Source organism: Nelumbo lutea, chromosome 4, assembly GCF_056320005.1.
Source record: "Nelumbo lutea isolate HS-2025 chromosome 4, American lotus-T2T, whole genome shotgun sequence".
In the NCBI taxonomy this organism is placed as follows: domain Eukaryota; kingdom Viridiplantae; phylum Streptophyta; class Magnoliopsida; order Proteales; family Nelumbonaceae; genus Nelumbo; species Nelumbo lutea.
Window position 1 is genome coordinate 22,214,790 of NC_142687.1, and position 21,802 is coordinate 22,236,591.

Sequence of the window (21,802 nt, forward strand, 5' to 3'; positions counted from 1 at the left end):
AGTGGTTACGAGGTCGGGCCAAATCTTCCTTCATCAGTATAAACAGAGACATAGTGAAAAAATTAATAATAAGAATACGGGAGTGGAAGTGACACAAAGATGAGAGATAGGGAATTGATTACCTTCGCACCATATGACTGCTAGAAAAAACACCGGTGCTGGAGGAGTGGATTCCAAGAGAGAGGGTTGGGCGGGAATGGATCCTTGCTACCTCAGCATCATAAGAGTGGAGTTTGTGCGGGAGGATAGCTGTCCCCATTTCATTGTATGGGGCGTTTGTTCTGCACCAGGCCATGAGAGAGATCAACTTCTATCAGTGCAAACCTGTGCCCATATGTTTTAACAGCCTTTTTCAACCTTACATTGGAAATATCTTCTTATGAAATAAAGTACAAAGTACAAGAGATATTCTACATCCAAGGCAGTAAAGGCTGCTGGAACAGGCTTTGCCCTGACTGAAGCCAACACTAATGTGAACTCAATACAAAGTACAAGAGATGTTCTAATGCATGAAGATAAGATTTTATACTATAATTCACATATGCACCTCACTTAGCATGCCTAACATTACATCACAATCGTGTAATGGAAGCATCTCCCAAGAACAACTTGGAGAGATGTTACAGAGCCTTGTGGTCAGCAATTAGCAGATCCGGCTTTCCATTAAACTGCATCATGTTTGCATAAGACAACATTATATCGCTTTTCTTTGTAAAAGAGGAAATTCCAACGTTAGTATCAGATGCTTCCAATTAAACCACCCAAAATCACTAGGATTCCTCCGTGGGAAACGCGATTCCATGTGGGCAAGATTAATCGAAAGAGTTCAGATCTGCTACCAATAAAGCTTCCAATACTATTCGTCTATTCCAGCAACAACAAGTACATAAGGAACATCTCTAATGAATGGTGAATGTAAGAGGAATCCAGATCATCTGTCAACAAAATATATTTCAATAATATACCAACATAATCTTACACTGCACATCTCATACATGGTGGGTCTCAGTCTGATGGTGAGATGTCATTGGTAGAGGGTTGGAACATGTTTTATTGACAGGAAGATTTCAACTCCTAAGAGAGATGTTATCAATGTACAATTGCAGTGGTTAGTTGGGAGAGTGTTGGAAGCATATCACTACTCTAAATTTTTTTTTGGTAACTATCCTTATTCCAATCGAATACCTTGTTAATAGGGATGCAAACATATCATATCATATTTGAATTAGGGTATATTGGATTCCTATTTGTCATTGTTCATGCTAGTTCTGATTCGATCTGATAGGACTCAATTTTAATTCAAATCCTATCAGATCTTCAAATTTGATTCAATTTGACTTGTTTTTTTTTAAAAAATCAATAAATTATTAAAAAATAAAATATATTAATTTAAATAAAGTAATACCAAAAAACAATTTTTTTGAATTATTTTCATTATATACATGTTTTTTATAAAAAATAAATAATATAATATAAATAAATAACACATATATGTATTATATATATTTATAAATATATAACATATCACATCAGATAAAGGATGATCCAAATCCGATCCAATTTTTGATCGGATCCTATTATCCAATCCGATCCAAATATGCAAATAAAAAATGAACCGAATTCGATCGAATAGGATCGGATCCATTTGCAACCCTACTTGTTAGCAGTGACGGTTCAAAATTTCCATTCTTTGTTTATTTATTTTTCTCAATTATTAATGGTAACGGACTACCGTAGTCTATATTTCTAATTTAATCACAACAATAATATTTTTTGGCTTTTGCTGCTAATGGAACCCAGCTATGTAGTAGATTAATATCGTGGGGTCCTTGATTTGAGTCCAATATGTCTAAGGAGTGTTATTGGTACGGTAGTCGGTAGATTGATGGAGGGGCGTGATGTCATTCTTATTTTGTCTTAAATTATTAATTATATTATGGTTTTTGGAAGCTTTTTTTTTATAAATATATATTGTTAATTATATGACGAAACTGTAGTGCACCTATACTCGAATTTTATTTCAATCCGTCACCAGGTTCAATTTTACGGAGTACTCCCGATGCATCCTGACCGTGAACTTGACATCAATTCACGGTCAGGATGCATTCCCCCTGTCACCAGGTTCATTTTACTCCGTGTGTGTTTTACAGTTTTTGCTTTTATCGGCGGAATTTCGAACGCCGAGGAAAGAATCGAAGCATTCGAACAAAGTCGAGAAATTTCGGTTTCTGTTGGGGGTGATCGGTCGTCTCTGTCTTTCTCAAGGTATTCTTCTTAAGCTTATCTTCCCCCCCCCCTCTCTCTCCGTCTTTTGTTGCTTGCTCATGTTCTGATGTGATTTTCATTTTATCTTGGTCCATGGAAAATTCTGATGATACCTAAGCTTGCAAGTTTAATATGGGTGTCTTTTGTTTCATTGGTCTATGTGTAGTTAATATATCTATGGGACCTATATCTATTCATTCTGTTTTCGTTCTTCCAATGGAGCTTCTCTTTTCCTCTCTTCCTCTCTTCCTCTCTTCGAAGCTTGTTTTTATTGCTTAATTACTCGTATGGGAGAACATGCTTTGTTTCTCAATGAATTTTCCCCTTTCATTGATGTGTATGCAAATAATTCTGATTTACGCAGAAGATTCAGTTATGAACCAAGAAGTGTATGATGTATCTGTTGGAACTTGTAAGTTGCGAAATCTAAGAAATACGTAAAATTTTTCGTGTGCGTTGGCTTTCTTGTTTTCTGGTGGACTTCGTTTTTGTTTTTGATGACTCTGTATCCGTATTGTTATAAGCACTTCCTTTGTTTTTGATTTCTAGAATTTTATGTATTTTTTGCATGTAACTTTTTTATTCTTTTTAAGAATGATAGTATATGACTGTTGTTGATGACTTTTGGTTTTGATAATTGTTTTGAGTATTCGATATAATTATATGTCTTCAAATTGGTTTCTACAAATATGTTTAACTCATTGAGCTTTAGCTGCGCAGCATTTCAGTAAGACAAACATTCTTCCTTTCTGATATTCTTCTTCTGGGACTTATTCTTATTTGACAGGTGAAGGAAAATATCCAATTTGTCAATTGCCCTGAATTTCCAAGGGTTACTGATTTTTCAAAGAGGTTCTGCTTTCTCTTGTTATAAGAGAGAGGGTACTGGCTCGTGGAGAACTTGATTCCTACGAGCTTGGCGTCCTCTCTCGTATTACATTATCTTCATACCCTTGAAGCAAAGAAACTCGTTTTCTTTTTCTTGACGAGTGTGCCTAATATATTGGAATTTTGTGAATGAGATTGGAGAGGTATCTTGGAGGCTCTAAGGTAGAAAGGAAATCAAAGCTGCATTATGGGTTCTGTATGCTGCTGCTTGCATGTTGAGGATTTTGAAGAATATGTAAACCCGTCAGTTCGCAGAAACTGTATCTGCCTCAGATGCTTTGTTCAGAATTTCTCCAATGTAGTATGTTTCAGGGATCTTAGTTTTCTTTTTTATACTGTTCTTTTTCTTTGTTTCTTGATCAATACTATTACATTTATCTTGTGAAAATAATTTGGTTGAATTCTTTAATCTCTAGATACATACTAGTTGGATTATACACATTTAGGTGGTGCTCTAGTTTGTTCATATCATCTTGGCTACTGTTACATTTCCTCATAGTTCTAGCATGGGAGCTTTCATCAAGAATTAAGAATGACACGAGTATCCAGTCCTTTTATCAAGTTTTTTTCTTCTTTCTTCCATTACTCTCATATTATAATCCAAACAGAAATATGAATTAATGGTCTCAACTTCCTAGGGAATATGTAATTTATATCATAAATTCTCTTGAATATTTGGACTATTCTAATTGTAGTTGGAGATTTGGAATAGCTTGTAGGCTCTGTCATATCCGTAATTGGAGATTGGCATTTTACAGACTGTTCTGCATTTACAAGGGGTTTTCAGTAACTTACTTTCGGAATTACAGATTATTGGGAAGTAAATTTTTATGTGGAACTAATTTAGCTATGTTTGATTAAAAACATCAGAACTACATTAGGGGCAGGTGTTACACCACTTTCATATGGACACTTACAAAGTTTCCAGTTTTTAAATTTGCTTCTTATTGTGTCTTATCCCATGCTTTCTGTTCCCCTAAACTTTACTTAGTCCCATGTATTGCTTCCATGGTTCTTTTTTTAATTAAAATTTTTGCTCATCTTTGACAGAGTTGGTATCTAGTCCTCTAGGTTTCAAATTTTAAAGATTCATATGAACTAGTGGTGGGATTTAGGGCAAAAATGCTAGAAAGCCTGTTATTACTGAGTTCAAATGTGCTTGTTCACATGTTCAACAGTTTAGGATGGATAAATTATGTAGAATAAGTTGGATACTCAAGTTAGGCCTAGTGTTGATTTGCAGAGAAAAACATGTGTTAATCCTAGTTTGTAGACTCAAGCCTGTTTAATCATAAGCAAGCTTGTTTTATGGATGGTCAAGTTATATTGTCATGTAATTATGGTGGACTGGAAATGGTGTAGGTCAATCCAGTAATGAGGAAGTGAAGCTTGAATCTCATCTATGATTCCTTTTATTTATTTATTTATTTATTTGTTTCTTTGTTTTCTTTGCCAATATTCACCAAGTAATGTCTTTTCAATTTTTCCTTCTCTTCTCAATGACTCTCTGTAGTACACAGCATTATTCCAAAGAGGGGAAGTGCATGCTCTGCCTTCATCAATTCAGGGAGCTACATCTTTGACTTCTTCAGCATCCCTTGATAATTCTCTTTGTGACATGTACCGTTCTCCTCCAAGGCCCTTGCCTTATGATTCTGATTCTAGATGCTTCCGTTCACAACAAGATGGATTGATCTCCAGACATGAGAAGGGATCAAGTCATTTGCATGAGGAATCTGAACCACTTAGAAGTGATGCTGATACAGGTCTAGAATCACCAAGCATTGCAGACAAAGGGAATGGGTCTACTTATGAAAAGAGATCAAAGGAGTATCCTTCAGAGTCCTCAGTGAAAAATCCACTGGAAAAATTGACTAGTGGAATTGGGTATATTTATTCATCATCAGAAGACGATGATGTCTGTCCAACATGCCTTGAGGGTATGTCTGCAATCCCTCTTTTTTCTTTCATTTTTACTTTCTTTTCTTTTTCTTTGCCCCCATTTTCTTTTATGGGTTTAAGTCAGACATCCTACACTAGTTGGGAATGGAGCTGTTTTCATTGTTCCTGTTCAATTTGTAATTAACATATGAGAGTTTTTGTGTCACTTAGGAAGTTTTCATGCTTTTATGATACCAGGAAGTTGATAGTTTTGGTAGGGATTTGCATTATATTTTTGTGTACTTATGGAAGTGAAAGCTTCAAGTTTATGTGGTTAGGCCTTTTCTACCCCTGTTTATTTATTTATGTTTTTCTTTTCAGAATATACTCCAGAAAACCCCAAGATAATTACCCATTGCTCCCACCATTTTCACCTTGGTTGTATATATGAATGGATGGAGAGAAGCGAAAACTGCCCTGTCTGTGGCAAGGTAACATGTTTCTTTATCATGTCTTGTGCACTTGTTTGTTCATTCATGCACAATGATTTTTTATCATCTGGACTTCTGGAGTATTAGCTGATTTCCTTGTATGTATATTGCCAAAACAGTGTCAAAGACAAACCTTAAAAATCTTAGCCCAGTCACTCAGTCAGCAAGGCCAAACTTTTCCAGTATCAAAAAATACTGGAGCTTGTAAACTATGTGCAAGTCTGGTCTTGTATCAACTGATTTGGTTTGAGCTGGTTTGTTAGTTGAGATAATATTGCCAAATCATGGAGGCCATAATTAAATTGTTGAGATGATGGTACATAATGTGAGTGATTGGTGTTGCACCCTCTGCTATCATAAAAGACAAGGGTAAAAAAAACTAGATGAACCCTAGGAGGTATCTTTGGAAGAGTTAATTGCACTTGCACATCTTGCTGTATGAGTAATAGAATTTGACAAGTGCAAGGTATTTCTCAATCAATCCATGAAAATGACAATCTTGGATTTGGTCTTTATTTATCAATGCTTTTTTTAACAGATAATGGTCTTATTGCAAAAGGTTGAAACTGTTTACATTATAGAGATGACTTTTATCTCTTGAAAAGTTCCTCATGTGGCAATCTTGACAAGGCAAATGTCAAAGCTACCTGCTAGCATGTATTGCCAAGAAATATTGAGTAGCAACATATAGATGGACTGCAATTTATTGACAAAAGAAATTACTGAATGAAACGAAGCTGGCTTTCTCATGCCTTGTCACTTGTGATGGTACAATAATGAGATTGTGAGAATTAATAGAAAGCGAGAAGCTCGATAAAAAGGAGGTAGATGGATGAATGATGATTGATTGTGCAACATAAAGGAAATACCCATGTTTTATGTTGCCAAAGTAATTTTTGGTAGTAAAAATAAATTTTCATTAAAAGAAAACAAATCAAGTAGAATGCTGAGGAGATTTTACTACAGCCACCATAGCAAGAGCACAATCCCAATCAAAATAACTTCTGCTAAGCCAACAAGAGGCATTAAAAAGCACCTGCTCCGTTAAACTAAACCCAGGGAAGACAACAGCCTTCCCTCAGAATCTTATCTTGATATGGATGTTGAGAAAACATTCTCAACACAAAGAAAAATCAGTGCTTAGAAAAAGGTTGAGATAGTTGTCTCTGCTTGATTCCAGGTGGTACTTATATGTTTAAAAAGGTCACCCACAAGTCATTCATGAAAAATTATAGCAGTATGAATAATCTGAAACTACATTATCTTTTGAAGTAAAGAACTTGAGGATGCACAATTATTTGGTGATGACATCTCTTTCAGGGACCTCATCCCTCATAGATTGGATTTATATGATGCTTCAGATGGTTGTTTGTCCAACAAATGTCAAACATGCATGGTGCATCTATAATTGATCAACTCTTGGTAACATAGTTGGTACTGATATATCCAGGTTATGTATTGCTAAGTTCCATTGATATCATACCATATGGCTTATGGTACAATGCCAGATGATACTGTAATGTGCTGCTTTGGGTAACTATGCCCAACCCTAGGTAGCCTGACATAAGAAGCATCAAACAAAGGGGCAATGCTATCCAATTCCAAATCATGCTAAGTCATATTTGGTTTATTTAACTTGAGATTGCTAGCACTTGAGTTGAGTTCTTTGATATGCAATTTGCTATTAGATTATGAACTAGTATAAAGTGCTTTTTCATTGTGAAAGCTGTGTCTGATGGGGGAAAAATGCTGTGGAACACTGTAGCCATGGCAGTGTTTTGGTCTGTACGATAGGAGAGATCTCGAATTTTTGTAGTCAGGCAGGCATCTATAGACTAATCAAGAAATTTGAATGGAAACTCATATGGTGGGAGGGGGTGCCTAAGCTTTCTGAAGGAGTAAGGACATTTTACAAATCAGTGGAGGTGCATTATATATGAATGACTATGTCACTAAGCCAGTAGTCTTTTATCATACATACAAAAAATATAGATGATATGAATGTACCGATTCTGTACAACTTTTTGAGGTGTCTTCTAACCTGGCCCTGGTCCACACATTTCAGGTTTCTTTTCTTCATTTCTCTTTCTATCTCCTTTTACATGTACGCTGTTGGATTTTTTTTCCCTTTTTTACACTTTGGGGGGAGGGGGGAGGGGGGGGGGTTTCTAATTGTATAAAGTGACTTTTTTTTTGTCTTTTTGAAATTGAAAGTTTTACTTTGCAGACCAACAGGAACCGGATTTTACTGTTGTAGAGTTTGAATGTACTCTGACTAGAAATGTACCCAATACTTGTTGCTTTTCATGCTTCTTGAAAGTCATAAAGGTAGTTTTTGGTCAGTTAGGTTCTAAGAAAATAAAAGGCAAAAAAAAAAAAAAGAAAAGATTAAAATGGAAAGGGAAGAATTCGAATTTACTGCAGTTCTGATTATGCTTTATATTTGTTGTTTTTTTTCTTAGCATTCTAACATTTTTCCTTTCATCTGGCTGCTTTTCTAGGTAATGGAATTTGATGAAACGACTTGATCTTACTTGAAAGGTTTATTTTGTTAATGATTACTCAAGATAAACTGGAAATGAGGAAAAGATACAAAAGAAAGTGTAAATTCTGTGAATACCCCTGGTATAAAAAATTCATAAGATAATGCTAGATTATGCATATGGATTGTAACGAGTACATGCTTTGCAACATCTCTCTCTCTCTCTCTCTCTCTCTAACACACACACACACACACACCTGACAGTCCTAACAGTTTCTGTAATTTAATTTTTATTTAGAGAAAGAATTGAAAATAGATGGTGTGAAGACCATATGGGCCCAGATACGGATTATGCTCTTGTTTGCCTTGAATTCTTTTATACAGTCTGTCATCTGAAACATTTTACCTTGTGTGGGAGAATTGGGTCCTGCATTCTTAAGCGTTGTTACCCATTTTATGGGAATTTTCATTTATTTATATGCAGAGTTGGTAATTATTAATGCACGGCAGAAACATCTTGGGTTATTGTTGAAATTGGCATTCAAACGAAGGTGCTCTAGAATCTGGACATACCCTGTAAGGCAAGGTGCTCTAGAACCAGTAGAGAAGCTAATAGGAAACTTCATTGTATCCCTGAAATTCAGAATGGTGGAAGATGGATTTACTTGGGTGCTAACAAATGTGTATGGTCCAAATAATCATAGAGAGAGGAATGAGTTATGGGAGGAGCTTCATGAGATTCAAGGTTTGTGGGAAGGTCTTTGGTGTTTGGGGGGTGATTTTAATGCAATAAGATTCACAAATGAGTCAAATAATCCTAGGCAGGCCATTACAAGTAGTATGAGGAAGTTCAATGAATTCATAAATTCTTGTGAGTTATGGGAGCTTCGTCTACTACAGGCTATTTACACTTGGTCCAACTTCCAAGAAAACCCAATCTGCTTAAAGCTTGACAGGTTCCTATTTAATGAGGGTTGGGAGAGCCACTGGAGAGGTTTGGTGGCTAAGGCTCTACCTAGAATAACCTCTGATCACTACCCTATAGAAGTAGGACAAGAACCTCTTGGTAATGGATTTAGACCATTCAGGTTTGAAATATGTGGTACACACCTGGACTTCTTGCCTAAGGTTAAGGATGGTGGGGTGAAGAGTTGAGAGAAGTGAAATGGGATGGGGTTAGAATCCACAAAAAATAAAAAAGGCTGAGAGGCAAAATAAAAGAATGGAATAAGGTTCAATTTGGAAGAATGGAGGAGGTAAAAGCTAGATTATTGGTTTAGATTAAGGAGTTAGATGCAAAAGAATCCCAAGTGATAATGGATGAGCAAGACAGAGAAATGAGTAGGAAACTGAAAAAGGAGTTAGAGGAGACTTTGTTGAGGGAGGGGATCTCTTGGAGACAAAAATCTAGACATAAGTGGATCAAGAAAGGGGATAAGAATACCAATTTTTTTTTTTTTTTCATGATTTGGCTAATGGGAGAAGGAGGAAAAATTTGATACTAAAGCTTGAGGTTGATGGTGTGGAGATAACCTCTCAAGAGGAGATTTGTCAGTAGGATTGTGGATCACTTCAAATCCATAAAGACCCTTAGAGAATCGGTTAATAGTAGGGGAGGAGAATTGGCCAACTTTGAACCAAACAGATAAGGGATGGCTGGAAAGAATGATTGAGGAAGAGGAAATTAAACAAGCTATTTTTTCTATGGATAAGGCTAAGGCACTGGGTCCTGACGGATTTACAATGGCATTTTATCAGGACTGTTGGGACATAGTCAAAGAAGACTTAATTGGAGTATTTAGAGAATTTGAGGATACAAATTTTGCGAACTTGGAATCAATGAAACCTTTATAGCCTTAATTCCCCAAAAGAATGATCCAGACACCCCAATGATTTTTGACCAATTAGCCTGGTGACAATCATCTATAAGATTCTAGCAAAAGTGCTTTGTAGGAGGATCAAAGTAGTTCTCCCCTCTCTCTTTATCCAAGCATAGGGAGCCTTTATACAGGATAGACAAATTACAGATCAGATCCTTATTGCAAACGAGAGTGTAGAAGAGATAAGGAGATCGGGCATGAAAGGATTTGTTTGCAAACTGGACTTGGAGAAAGCCTATGACTTAGTGGATTGGAATTTCCTGCTGGAAATGTCGAGAATATGTGAATTTGGGGATAAATGGTGTAATTGGATAAGAAGATGCTTAAACTCTTGTCGTTATTCAGTGTTGGTGAATGGGGTGGTTAAGGACTTTTTTCTAGCCAATAGAGGCTTAAGATAAGGGGATCCACTCTCCCCTTTCCTCTTTACACTTGTTGCTGATGTCTTTAGTAGGATGATCTCCAAAGCAGATGAGGAGGGCCAAATAAAGGGATGAAGAATAGGGAGCAGAGGCATTCCAGTAACTCACCTTCAGTTTGTTGATGATATTGTTATTTTCTATGAAGGGATTGAGTTGAGCAAAGTGGAGAACCTTGAGATTTTAATAAGTACTTTTGAGAGGGCCTCCAACTTGAAGGTAAATTTTGATAAAAGTTGTGTGGTTGGAGTAAACTTGGAAAATAGGAAGATTGAATCAATTGCAGAATGCTTAGGTTGCAATATTTCTTCTTGGCCTTTGACATACTTAGGGCTACCCTTAGGAGCCAACCCTAAAGAAAGTAGTTTCTAGGCCCCTATTGTGGAGAAATTTGATAAGTGCTTGGTGGCTTAGAAAAAGAATTACATTTCAATAGGGGGTAGGCTAACTTTAATTAAGGCTACACTTGCCAACCTTCCAACCTACTTCCTTTATGTGTTTAGGATTCCTCCAAGGGAGGCTAAGAAACTGGAGAAGAGAATGAGGGACTTCTATGGGAACCATGAGAGGTGAAAAAGGATCTCTTGATCAGATGAGAGATAGTTAACAAACCAAAGGAAGAAGGGGGTTTAGGGATAGGGAACATAATGCTGAAGAATGTAGCCCTTCTTGGGAAGTGGCTATGGAGATGGGCCCGAGAGAGAGAGAGAGAAATTATGGCATGAGGTAGTGGCAAGCATTCATGGTTGTGTAGGAAATGGTTGGGATTTCGGGATATCTCGCCGAGCTACCCTTACTACACCTTGGAAGGCTATACATGGTATTCTCCCTCGCTTCCTCAGATTCATCAGGTATGATGCTTGTTCTGGTAATGCTATTCTGTTATGGGAGGATGTTTGGGTGGGTACTCAACCCCTCAAAGATTGTTTCCCCTTGCTCTATTCCATTTCCCTTCACAAACATGAGCCAATTGCAAATTTTCTCCCGAGCCCGTTAAACCCCTTATCTTTAAACTGAGACTTTGGATTTCGTAGAGTGTTAAGGGATGGTGAGTCAAATTGTGTTATTGAGCTAATACATTTACTAGAATCCGTTTGCTTGGACCCCACTTCTTTTGATCAAAGGGTTTGGACTCCTCTTTCAAAAGGTGTTTTTACTTGCTCTTCTTTTCTAAAATCCCTCAATTCTAACCCCTTTTCCCAAGGATTCCATGTCAAAGAAGTCTGGGCGCGACTTATTCCCCCCAAAATTGCTGTATTCTGCTGGGAAATCTTCTATGGGAAGATCAATACTTTGGAAAACTTACAGAAAAAGAGACCATCACTTTGTCTTTCCTCAAATTGGTGTTCCTTGTGTAAGGCCGAGAATGAGGACTGTGTCCATTTGCTGATCTCATGTTCCTTTGCTACAGCTATATGGAGGTGGAGCCTTTGTTTATTTGGAGGTAGGTGGTCTTTGCCTTTTGATTTAAGCTTGTTATTCAACCCATCTGTCTTTGTTTGGCACACTAGAAGAGGTAAGGTCATGTGGAAATGTGTCAGATCAGCCACTCTGTGGACTCTTTGGGAGGAAAGGAATGCAAGAATTTTCTTAGAGAAGGAAAGAGGGTTAGATGAAATGAAGGATTGTGTCCTAACAAGAGCAAACCATTGGCTGAAAACTGTGGATATCTTTGATGACTTCTACTTTGATGATTTGTGGAGAAATTGACTAGTAATAGCTAACACTTCAACAAAGAAGGATAGAATTCTGTTAGAATGGATTCCGCCTTTGGAAGGTTTCATCAAGTTGAACTTTGATGGAAGTAGCCTTTGCCACCCCGGGTCTTCAGGTATAGGGGATATCCTGAGAAATAAGGACAGCAACATAATTTCCCTATTCTCAGGACTGGTGGGAGTGGGGGATTCTATAAGGGCAGAAATCTTTGTTGCAATACAATGAATTTAGATCGCCAAACAGGTTAGGGTGGAACATCTCCTAGTTGAAGGGGACTCTTAGGTTAGGGTGGAACATCTCCTAATATAAGAGTTGAGGTAAAATGGATTAGTAGGTTTGCTAATTCTTTGGCTGATACTTTAGCCAAACAGGGGGTTTACAGGGAAGATCTTTTTTGTGCTTCTATGTAAGTTGTTATTAATTTGGAAATCTGTACTTAACTAGAAGAGGTTGCAACTCATACATTTCCTTGAATACTTTGTATTATTGTCTATTGCTGTTTTATAAAATCATTTCAATTATTAAAAAAAATATATATATAATCTTTGTACACCGGAACCCATTTCCATTACTCCAACCCACGACATCTGTCGATTCCTCGGTTGTCTCGTTATTGATAAATATTTTAAACACTCTCTGGTTGAGTAATGGGATCGGTTGAATCTCGCAGAAGTGGAGCCTAACGAGATAATCTAATCCAGAATCGACGGTGAATATCCACGACAAGTTATATAATTCAAATTTATTTGGGAATTTGGACCCATGGTTCTGGCAGTGCCGTAGACTCCTGCTGGAGCAGTGTATGCATGTTAATGCTAGAGTAATATCAGGGCTGAATGATGTTACACCAAATCCAGCGGCGAATATATAAGCATCGTCTGACACCCATTCCCTAAACATGCCTGTGTCATCTTGGGGCGAGATGTTACTCCCGCCAACGTTCAATTGGTAAATTGTCTCAAGAGCTGTGCTGTTATCGGTATACTATAGATATTTCTGGCCAACCAAACGGGTTGAGACATCTCCATTGTGAGTGTAGAGATTGAATGGCATCGAACAAATTTCAATTCCGTTTACGAAAGCGTATGTATCGTCCGAAGAAGTATTGGGTGATGGAGTGAAAGTTAAAGATAGTATATTCCTTACCGTGGTAATGCATAAGTCTTTGTAGATGTAGGCCACAGAAAGAGCATCTGCAGTAAGAGAAGGGTTGTAGTTTTGTAGGAAAGTGTAGTGGTCGGTGGCGAGGTGATGGAGAAGGAAGCTTGGCATCTGTTCAAACCTGAATATGAAGCTGGATAGTAGAAGAGCCAGACAAACTTGGGGCCGACAGATTTGAGTGGAAAACTATAGGTAAAGCATTGGCGAAAGATCCGAGCAGTCATGGAGACTTGGGGGGGCGGAAGGGTCTTGGACAGAGGCTGTGAAGGTAGCTGATTTGTCGTATTGGTTTGGGAGCACCAAGTTGGAGCCGACATCGCCAATCCAATTCCGGCCATCATCATCATATGCTACAGAGCCACTGGAGTCATCACCGCAATTGAGGGCGATATGATTAGAGGGGAGGGGATATACAGTGACTAACCGACTACCAATATCCCCAGTTGAAGAAAGGAGAGGGAGGTGAAAACGAAGACAAAAATCGATGGATTTTTGTTGATTGTCTCCATGAAGACATCAAGCGGTGTGAAGAGAACTCTTAGCTCGTTGTTGTTGAAGTCTTACAGTGTATCCATTTCTCTTCACTCTCAAGAATTAGGGTTACTGAATGAGAGAAGGATAATGAATCCATCGATGGCTCCAAATCTACGGAGAAAATTAATTTGGCTGTCTACGTTCGACAGCAGAGCCTCCTCTGTTACATGTCTTAGAATGAACGAAAGTCAATGCGTGAGCAAAATATTTTTTGGTAAAAAATCTCAAATTCATAGAAAAAAACTAAAGCATAATTACAAAGGGAGGTGGAAAATCCACCCAATTCGCTAGCTAAAGAGTGGGATTGCATCATTATAGACACCTGATTCAGATGGCCCTTTTTTTTTGCTAGATTGTGAACTAATAAATTACAAAGAGAAAGTGTCCAAAATATCTTTACAAATGAAAAAAACATCTTGGCCCTGAAGCCAGGGTGGCCTGCGCTAAGGATTTATTGTCGCTTTCAATCACAAAAGGTCCCCTGCATATTTTCTTTGCTAACTTACTTCCTTGAAGACAAGCTATATTTTCAACTTGAAGAGTGATGTTATTGTAGAAGGACCAAAGCTAATTGTTTTGTAGCAACCAAAATGATTTTTAATTACGATTCTAAAACATGTCTTGCCTTCACAAACAAAACTGGCGTCTATATTAATTTTCAAAACATTTATCTTTGGGGCTTCCATAAAAAAACTATTCTTTATTCTTTAAGCGCTTGCAAAGAACTTTATCATTTTTTCACCAAAATCAGCTTCCTCTCCTTCTGCCCTGATAAAGGATAAAAGAGTAAAGTGCAGATTAGGAGTACCATTTTCAAAAACACATTTATTTTTGCTCTTCCAAATTGCCCAAAGTAATAGAGCCGAATAGTTTAGCAACTCATCCTTAATGTATTTCATTTTACTGCAAATTACAATCCACTCTTCGAATCAAGTTTTAAAATCACTTGATGTAGATTCTGAATTATAGCAAAAAATGGAACCAAACCAAAGTTTCTTGGCATGGCCACATTTGAAAAGAACATGCATAATTGCTTCTGGTTCCTTGGAACAAATTGGGCAGATATTGGAGTGTGATAACTTTCTTTTAGATAAATTGACCTTGACTGCTATTGCATTCCACAAGCATCTCCAAATGAAGTTCTTGATCTTTGGGTATATTTTTAGCTTTCATAACTCCTTTCATGGCTCTCTACTTTGATTGGTGTTTCTGAGAATTGACTGATTGATCTTTAGTTTGGGTCTTGAACCTTTCCCTGTTTGCAAGGAAATAGAACAGTGAATTTTCCAGTCGCACTTCCTTTCCAGATTAGTCTTTTCCAATGACCAGAAGCCAAGGATTTTTTGTTTTTGTTTTTAATTTGATTTTCATATTCTTTTGTAAAGTATTCCCTAATGATATTAATATTCCAGCATCTTCTTTCTTGATCGATGAGGTCTTTTATCCAAGTAGGACCATTTCTTCCAGGATTCAGACCCATTAACCTGAAGTCTGGGGAATCCTTTAACCAAGGATCTCCCCAAATTTTAACCTTTTCTCCTGAGTTAATTTCCCCAAAAGCCCATTTCTTAAGTATTTCCCTTCCAGCTAAAAGACTTTACCACCCCCAGGATCTTCTTTAGAGAAAGTTGTCATTTAAAAAGTTTTTTCCTTTTAAATATCTTACTTTTATTACTCTGCACCGCAAGTTGTTTTCTTCTGTGTAAAGCCTCTGAGCGAGGGCCTTATTAAATCAGTTTGGGTCTTTAAAATTTTTTTGCTCGATGTCTTTTGTTCACGAGTTGAGTTGACTTTCCATTCATTCCAGGAAAGACAAGGAGTAAAACTGTTCACAGATGAAATCCGGAGCTCGCGTGTGCCCTGGAATAACAAATCTACACGTCTACTAAATAGAAAAGGGTGAAAATTAAGGCAGCTTATTAATTCTCGCGTTATTCAATAAAAGCCACTCTCATTAGAGCAGGGAGTTATCAATTTGTAAAGGGCGCATTTTCAGTAGTTGCAAAGGTTTGTCCACCCTTTGCCTTGTTGCAATTTCTTATGCATTCTCAAAAATTCAAATGTGAATTCTCGTTTTCAATAAGTTTCCTCTCATGTTGCTATTCTTATTGTATTTTTTATATCTCTAGGTTCTCTCTTTCTTCTTTTTAGCTCTCCAAAGCATAAGCATTTTCAGCTTTCAATTTTTCGCATCGGGTAAAAGACCTAGAAAAATCCTAAGGCTGTGTTTGGAAAAGATGCAAATGGAGTGTAAATCTCAGTTCAGGTAAATTTATATTCTGGTTCACTTTTGTCTGTGTTTGGCAATATTACATTTTTGCATTAATAAATGGCAGACCAATGCATATATATATATATATATATAATGATTTCAGGCCAAACCTCCTTATAGTCAGACATGTGGCTCATTTATATTCAGACACTTGTTATTCCAAAGATTTAAATAAAATGAAGAAGTGTCAAATTCAGATTAGTGGTAGTTAGCCCACTAGACATGTGTCAAATTCTAATTAGTGGTAGTTCAAGAAAAGAGCCCACTAACATAGAGAGTGGAGCCTACCACCATGTAGAGTTGTGAGAAGTGGGAAGCTCCCACTTTCAATCCTTCTTAAAAAAACAGGAAGTTATGTTATTAATTAATGTTAACTATTAACTAATTAATTAATTCCAGCTATTAACTACTTCTAATTAATTAATTACAACTATTAATTACTAATAATAATTATTGTTAATTACTAATTAATTATTGTTAACTACCTCTAATTAATTAATTCCAACTATTATTTACTAATAATAATTACTCACTGATAATAATTAATTGCTGAAAATTATTTCTTATAATAATTACTGATAATTTATTACTCACAATATTGCTCATTATTGTCGAAATGATAATTAATAAATATTTTCATAATGGTAATTAATAATTCGGAAATAATCATTTTATATTTATATTAACTCATATTAATTATTTTGAAAAAAATTAATTATAATTATTATCAGAAATTATAATTCATACATTTATATGAAATAATTAATTATATTATTATAAGTAATTATAATTAATAATATTATATTAGTTGAAAGAATTATATTATTATTATTATTACAAGTAATTATAATTAATACTATTATTCTCTAATAAATACTTCATTTAATGAAAGTTAAATAATAAAACTTTCTATTATTCAATATTGTTAAACTTAAAGAATTATAAAAGCAAATATTATTTTATGAATTAACTAAAAATTGTATTTATAATAAATTAATTACTTAAAAAATAAAATAATAATAATAATAGTAGTAATAATAATAATACTTTAATATCACTGATTTCAAAATCAATACACACATAATAAGAATATATTATTAGTTAATAATATGATTATTATTATTATTATCGATTTCATAAATATTAGTATATTAATAATACTAATTAATATTAAAAAATGTTAATAGAAAAATTTAATTACTTAAAATTATTTGCTGAGATTACACATTTTAATTCAGATAGATAATTAATTAATAATTTTAATCTCTTATAATTATTATTTATTGAATAATTTTAAATACTCTTTGGTTAACGACCTTATTTTTGAATAATTCGTTTTTTATGTTAAATATTTTTTTTTGCAAAAATCCATGTAATTTTTTATTTGTAATTTTTCTCTTATTCATTTTTCAAAAGATAAAAAAAATAAATTAATGATATTTACCTATTTTTATCAAATTATGTATTTATCAAGTTGTTGTCATTGATCATGACGATGATGATGAGTCAACTTTTTGAAAGAGACGAGTACTAATAATAATTAATAACTTATAATTAATTAATTTCAGCTATTAATTAATAATAATAAATCACTAATAATAATTTTTTTTATAATAATTACCGCTAATACTTAATTACTGATATTAAATAGTTACTGATAATATTTCTCATTATTAATTCGGAATGATAATTAATAATGATTTTCATAATGGTAATTAATAATTAAAAAATAATCATTTTATATTTATATTAACTCATATTAAATATTTTGAAAATAAATATTTAATGTTAATTATTTATATTAGAATTATTACTAGAAATTATAATTCGTACATTTATATAAAATAATTAATTATATTATTATTATCAGTAATTATAATTAATACTTATATTAATTAATATATTAATATATTTATATTATTATTAATTATTACTAATAATAATGATTTCTGATAAAATTTAATTACTGATTATAATTACTTACTGATAATTAATTCCTTAATTATAACAATGATAATTATTACTTCGGAATGTTAATTAATTAATGACAATTAATAAGTATTTTAATAATATAAATTATTAATCAGGATACAATCATTTTATATTTATATTAATTCATATTAATTATTTTTTAAATATATAATTAGTGCTAATTATTTATATTATTATTATTATAAGTAATTATAATTAATACTATTATATTCTCCGATAAATATTTCATTTGGTTAAAGTTAAATTATAAACTTTCAATTATCCATTATTGTTACACTAAAAGAAATATAAAAGCAATTATTATTTCAGGATTTAACTAAAAATCATAATTATAACAAATTAATTATTTTATAATAATAATAATAATAATAATAATAATAATAATAATAATAATAATAATAATAATAATAATAATAATAATAATAATAACAATAATAATAATAATTTAATATTATTGATTTCAAAATCAATACACACATAATAAGAATATATTATTAGTAAATAATAGTAATAATAATATACTTATTATTATTACTGATTTCATAATTATTAATATATTATTAATCTATATTACTCAATACAGACATGGAATAAAAAATATTCAAATTGCTACTAGATGAATGAGCTAAGAATTTATGAGTATTCTAATTGACTTGAGTTTGACACATCAACATGCCCAAAATTATAATTTCAACCTACATTTCCTATTTCTATCTCCCAATTCTCATTATTCAAACAAAGCATTATGTTATGTACATGTTTCCTTACCTGATGTAGCACAATCCGGTCACTCCTAGCTGGCGTTCGCGTGGCTCCTGAGAGGTACCTGAAACGAGAGGAAAGAGGAAGAACTCCCGAGGGGTTTCTTGGCAGGAACGCTCCACTGCTTAAGTTAGTATTATGTACAAGAAGCTGAAAGAGAACGAAAACTAAGAGTGCAGGTCGCGCTGATCATTTAAGATCCCTTGTTCCTTGAGGATGAGTTCCTTATAACTGAATTCCGTTGCTCTAGGCCCTCTGACTTCTGACAGGGTAGGTATAACCGCAACTGTCAGTCTACTACAACCGTTATAGGTAGGGCTGAGGTGGCACGAGCGGGGCCGTCGTGCAGGGTACGTGTCTGTCAGGTGTGGGACGCCTTTCTAAAGGTGGTAGGTGCGACGAGGGGACATGCCCGCAATTCGCAGGTTTGTCGGGTACGGAGGTCGGGCAGGAAGCCCTCCTATGGTGTACCGAGTTGTTCCCCTGTGAATTGCCATGAGCTGGGGTGTTCTTTGAGTGACAGGTTGCCTGCAGCCGGTTATGCCGAGCTAGCTGACCTGAGGTCTTTGTGCCTCGGGGCGTCCGAGGAAGAATCGGTGCATTCTTGCTTGGGAATGGCCCGAGGTCCTTTGGGAGGAGCTTGGGTCTCAAAAGGGGTCAGAGTGCCCCAAACTCGGGACCCCCCGAAGTGCCTTAACCCCGGGGAGGAGGTGCGGGCGAGGCGGCTTTCGACGAGTAGTTTACCTGCCGAGTTATCGTGTTGAACTTGGTGGGACTTCCCCACCGAGTTGCGCTCATGCCTGCTGTGCTGTCATGTTGAGTCGCTGTTTGAGCAAGGTCACGCCCACGTGTACCTGAGCTACGAGGTTGGACCAATTCACCCTCCATCAATTGCCCCCCACTCTCTGCGCTGGCGGTGGTGACCCAGCGCAGGGAGGTTATGACGTGTCGGGTGGATTTGGCTTCGGTGTTTGTGCTGCATTGTCGTGCATTCCGTCCAGCTGTACTGGTCTAGTGCCTGGTTCGACCGAAAAGAGATTCGAGTTGCGTCCGGATTATGCGCGGACTTCACGTGACTTGGACTTCACGGACGTCAAAAATGCGCTAAATCGTTTTCGCCTCAAAGAACCCGCGGTTATGGCTATAAATAGGGGGTCCCTTGGCCATTTTCTTCGCCACAAAGCTTTCATCGTTAGCGTTTGAGCTCGCACCATGGGTTTCTTAGCTCGGGTCCTCCAGTTCGTTCTATTCTTCCAATCCGGTTGCATTTCTTTGGTGAGTCCTCCCGAGCTTCCTTTTCCCTTCTAGTTCGTTTCTTTCTGTTAGTTCGGTATGTCGTCTAGTGTAGACAATCTCATCGACGAGCCCGAGGTAGGTACCTCGGCTCGGGATGTCCCCTCTGCTACCCAGTCGTCCAAAGCACGGGTGACTTCGGGTCATCTGGCGTCCACCTCCCACTGAGGTTGGGAACCAGATCAGTTCGGGCCTTCCATAATGACCTCAGAGAGACTTTAGGACCTCATATAGAGGTTCCGCCTCCCTAGCAAGTACTCATATAGTCTTCCCACCGGCAACTTCCCATGGGAGCACAGTCCCAACGAGATCATGATCTTCAGGGAGCAACTGATAACCGGGCTCAGACTTCCACTTCACCCTTTAATTTTTGAGGTGTTGGTACACTTTAACATTACCCTGGACCAACTCCACCCGAACTCTATACGGAATGTGGTGGGGTCCATTTCTCTTTGTTTTGACCGTTCCCTTTCCATAGATTTAGATGTTCTTAGTACGATCTTGGCTATAAAGAAGAGCGCTTCAGGCGCTCTACCCGAGTATAGGTAGTTTTATTACATGCCCCCCCGCCCGGGTTTTAAACTCATGCACAAGCTCCCAAGCAAAGTCCCAGCTTGGAAGCTGGACTACTTCGTAGTCCGGAGCAGCACGGGGTGACCCTTCTCCACCGATTGGAGGATAGACATTCAAGACCCTGGTGTCATCCTGGATGGGGAGACCAAGAAGGAGCTCCAGTCACTGGCTCAGCTCGGGTTGCATTATAAAAGACTTCACTTCTGAGGAGAAGCTCGTCCAAGCGGGCTTGAGTCCGGGTAGGTTTTCCCCAGTTCGGCTTTTTCGCTCATACATTTGCTTCGGGTTACTGGTGTCGCATTTCATCGCAGTCCCATGGAGGCAAAAAAGATAGACAACCATATGCTCTTCCACCAGATGAGGAGGAAGAAGCGTGTGGCAAAGAAGGCACGTGTTGGGTCCCCACAAGCTTCAGCCGAGCCTCGACTTCCGTAGACTTCTGCCTCAGGGCCCAAGGTGGCAGTCGTGCCCGTCATCGACTTGGAAGAGGGGGCTGTGCCTAAGGGGCCTGAGGTGATGGCGGAACCTATCGTTAAGCCTGCCGAGCCCATTTCCTAGCCCACCCAACTTGCCAGGGAAAGCATTGCCGAGGCTAACGCCACTACTGCCGGGGCTCATCCTACTGAAGTTGCCGCTGAGACCTTCGAGAGCTCCACTCATGATGTGGAGATGACGGCTTCCAGCTCGGAGGGTCAGGGGAGCCAATCCGTCCTGAACCCCCGATGCAGCCTGTAGAAGAGTAAGCTGGCTGCATACTCGAGGGAGGTCAGCAAGTGGGCCGAACTCACTCCTGGTCAGCTCGGCGCCCGAGCTGCCACTCATACTATGGTGGTGGGTCCCCCTTCTTTCTTCTTTTCTTTTCTTTTTTTTTTGGTCTCCCTCTTACCCGGTTCTCTTTTTTGCAGGTGAACTCCGCCATTTGCGCCTTGACTCTCTAATCAGATCGACATCTGAGGCAGGCTTTGGAGGCTGAGGAATCATCTCGTGCGGCCCATACTGAGTTGAGGGCAGCTCGTTGTCAGGTTCATCGCTTGGAGAGCGATGCCTCGACTCAAAAGAGTTTCATCGAGGTGTTAATGTTAGAGAAGGGAGAGCTGGCTCAAGATAAAGATAAGTTGAGAGCCGAAGTGAACGGTCTCAAGGTCGTTCAGGAGGCCTTAGGGCTCGAGGTGAACAGCCTCAAGGCTGAGCGG

General features: G+C 37.0%; 1 protein-coding gene and 1 long non-coding RNA gene across 8 annotated transcripts; both read left to right on the top strand.

Annotated features, from left to right (window-relative positions):
* The first annotated feature begins 1,993 nt into the window (after positions 1–1,993).
* On the top strand, positions 1,994–13,870 carry LOC148854554 (E3 ubiquitin-protein ligase At3g02290-like). Of its 7 annotated transcripts, none has more exons than XM_088941274.1 (5): positions 1,994–2,265; positions 3,053–3,454; positions 4,667–5,093; positions 5,416–5,525; positions 8,027–8,204. In XM_088941274.1, exons 2-5 carry the CDS (start codon positions 3,341–3,343, stop codon positions 8,051–8,053), a joined length of 678 nt encoding a protein of 225 aa, XP_088797400.1. In that variant the 5' UTR covers positions 1,994–2,265; positions 3,053–3,340; the 3' UTR covers positions 8,054–8,204. The 7 variants fall into 7 exon arrangements, with proteins under 7 accessions (XP_088797400.1, XP_088797402.1, XP_088797404.1 ...); XM_088941276.1 differs by lacking the exon at positions 8,027–8,204 and adding an exon at positions 12,693–13,870 and having other exon boundaries at positions 1,996–2,265; XM_088941278.1 differs by having other exon boundaries at positions 2,083–2,265; positions 4,674–5,093.
* A 1,654-nt stretch (positions 13,871–15,524) lies between these two features.
* Positions 15,525–16,003, top strand: LOC148854555 (uncharacterized). Its single transcript, XR_016094909.1, has 2 exons — positions 15,525–15,724; positions 15,847–16,003. It is a non-coding gene; the product is annotated as an uncharacterized LOC148854555 (long non-coding RNA).
* The last annotated feature ends 5,799 nt before the right edge of the window (positions 16,004–21,802 follow it).

Bases quoted from the DNA above. Each gene is read 5' to 3' on its own strand.
- LOC148854554 (XM_088941274.1), top strand. From the start codon at position 3,341: ATGGGTTCTGTATGCTGCTGCTTGCATGTTGAGGATTTTGAAGAATAT. The intron at 5,094-5,415 runs GTATGTCTGCAA...TTTTCTTTTCAG, and splicing joins CTGTCCAACATGCCTTGAGG to AATATACTCCAGAAAACCCC. The intron at 5,526-8,026 runs GTAACATGTTTC...CTGCTTTTCTAG, and splicing joins ACTGCCCTGTCTGTGGCAAG to GTAATGGAATTTGATGAAAC.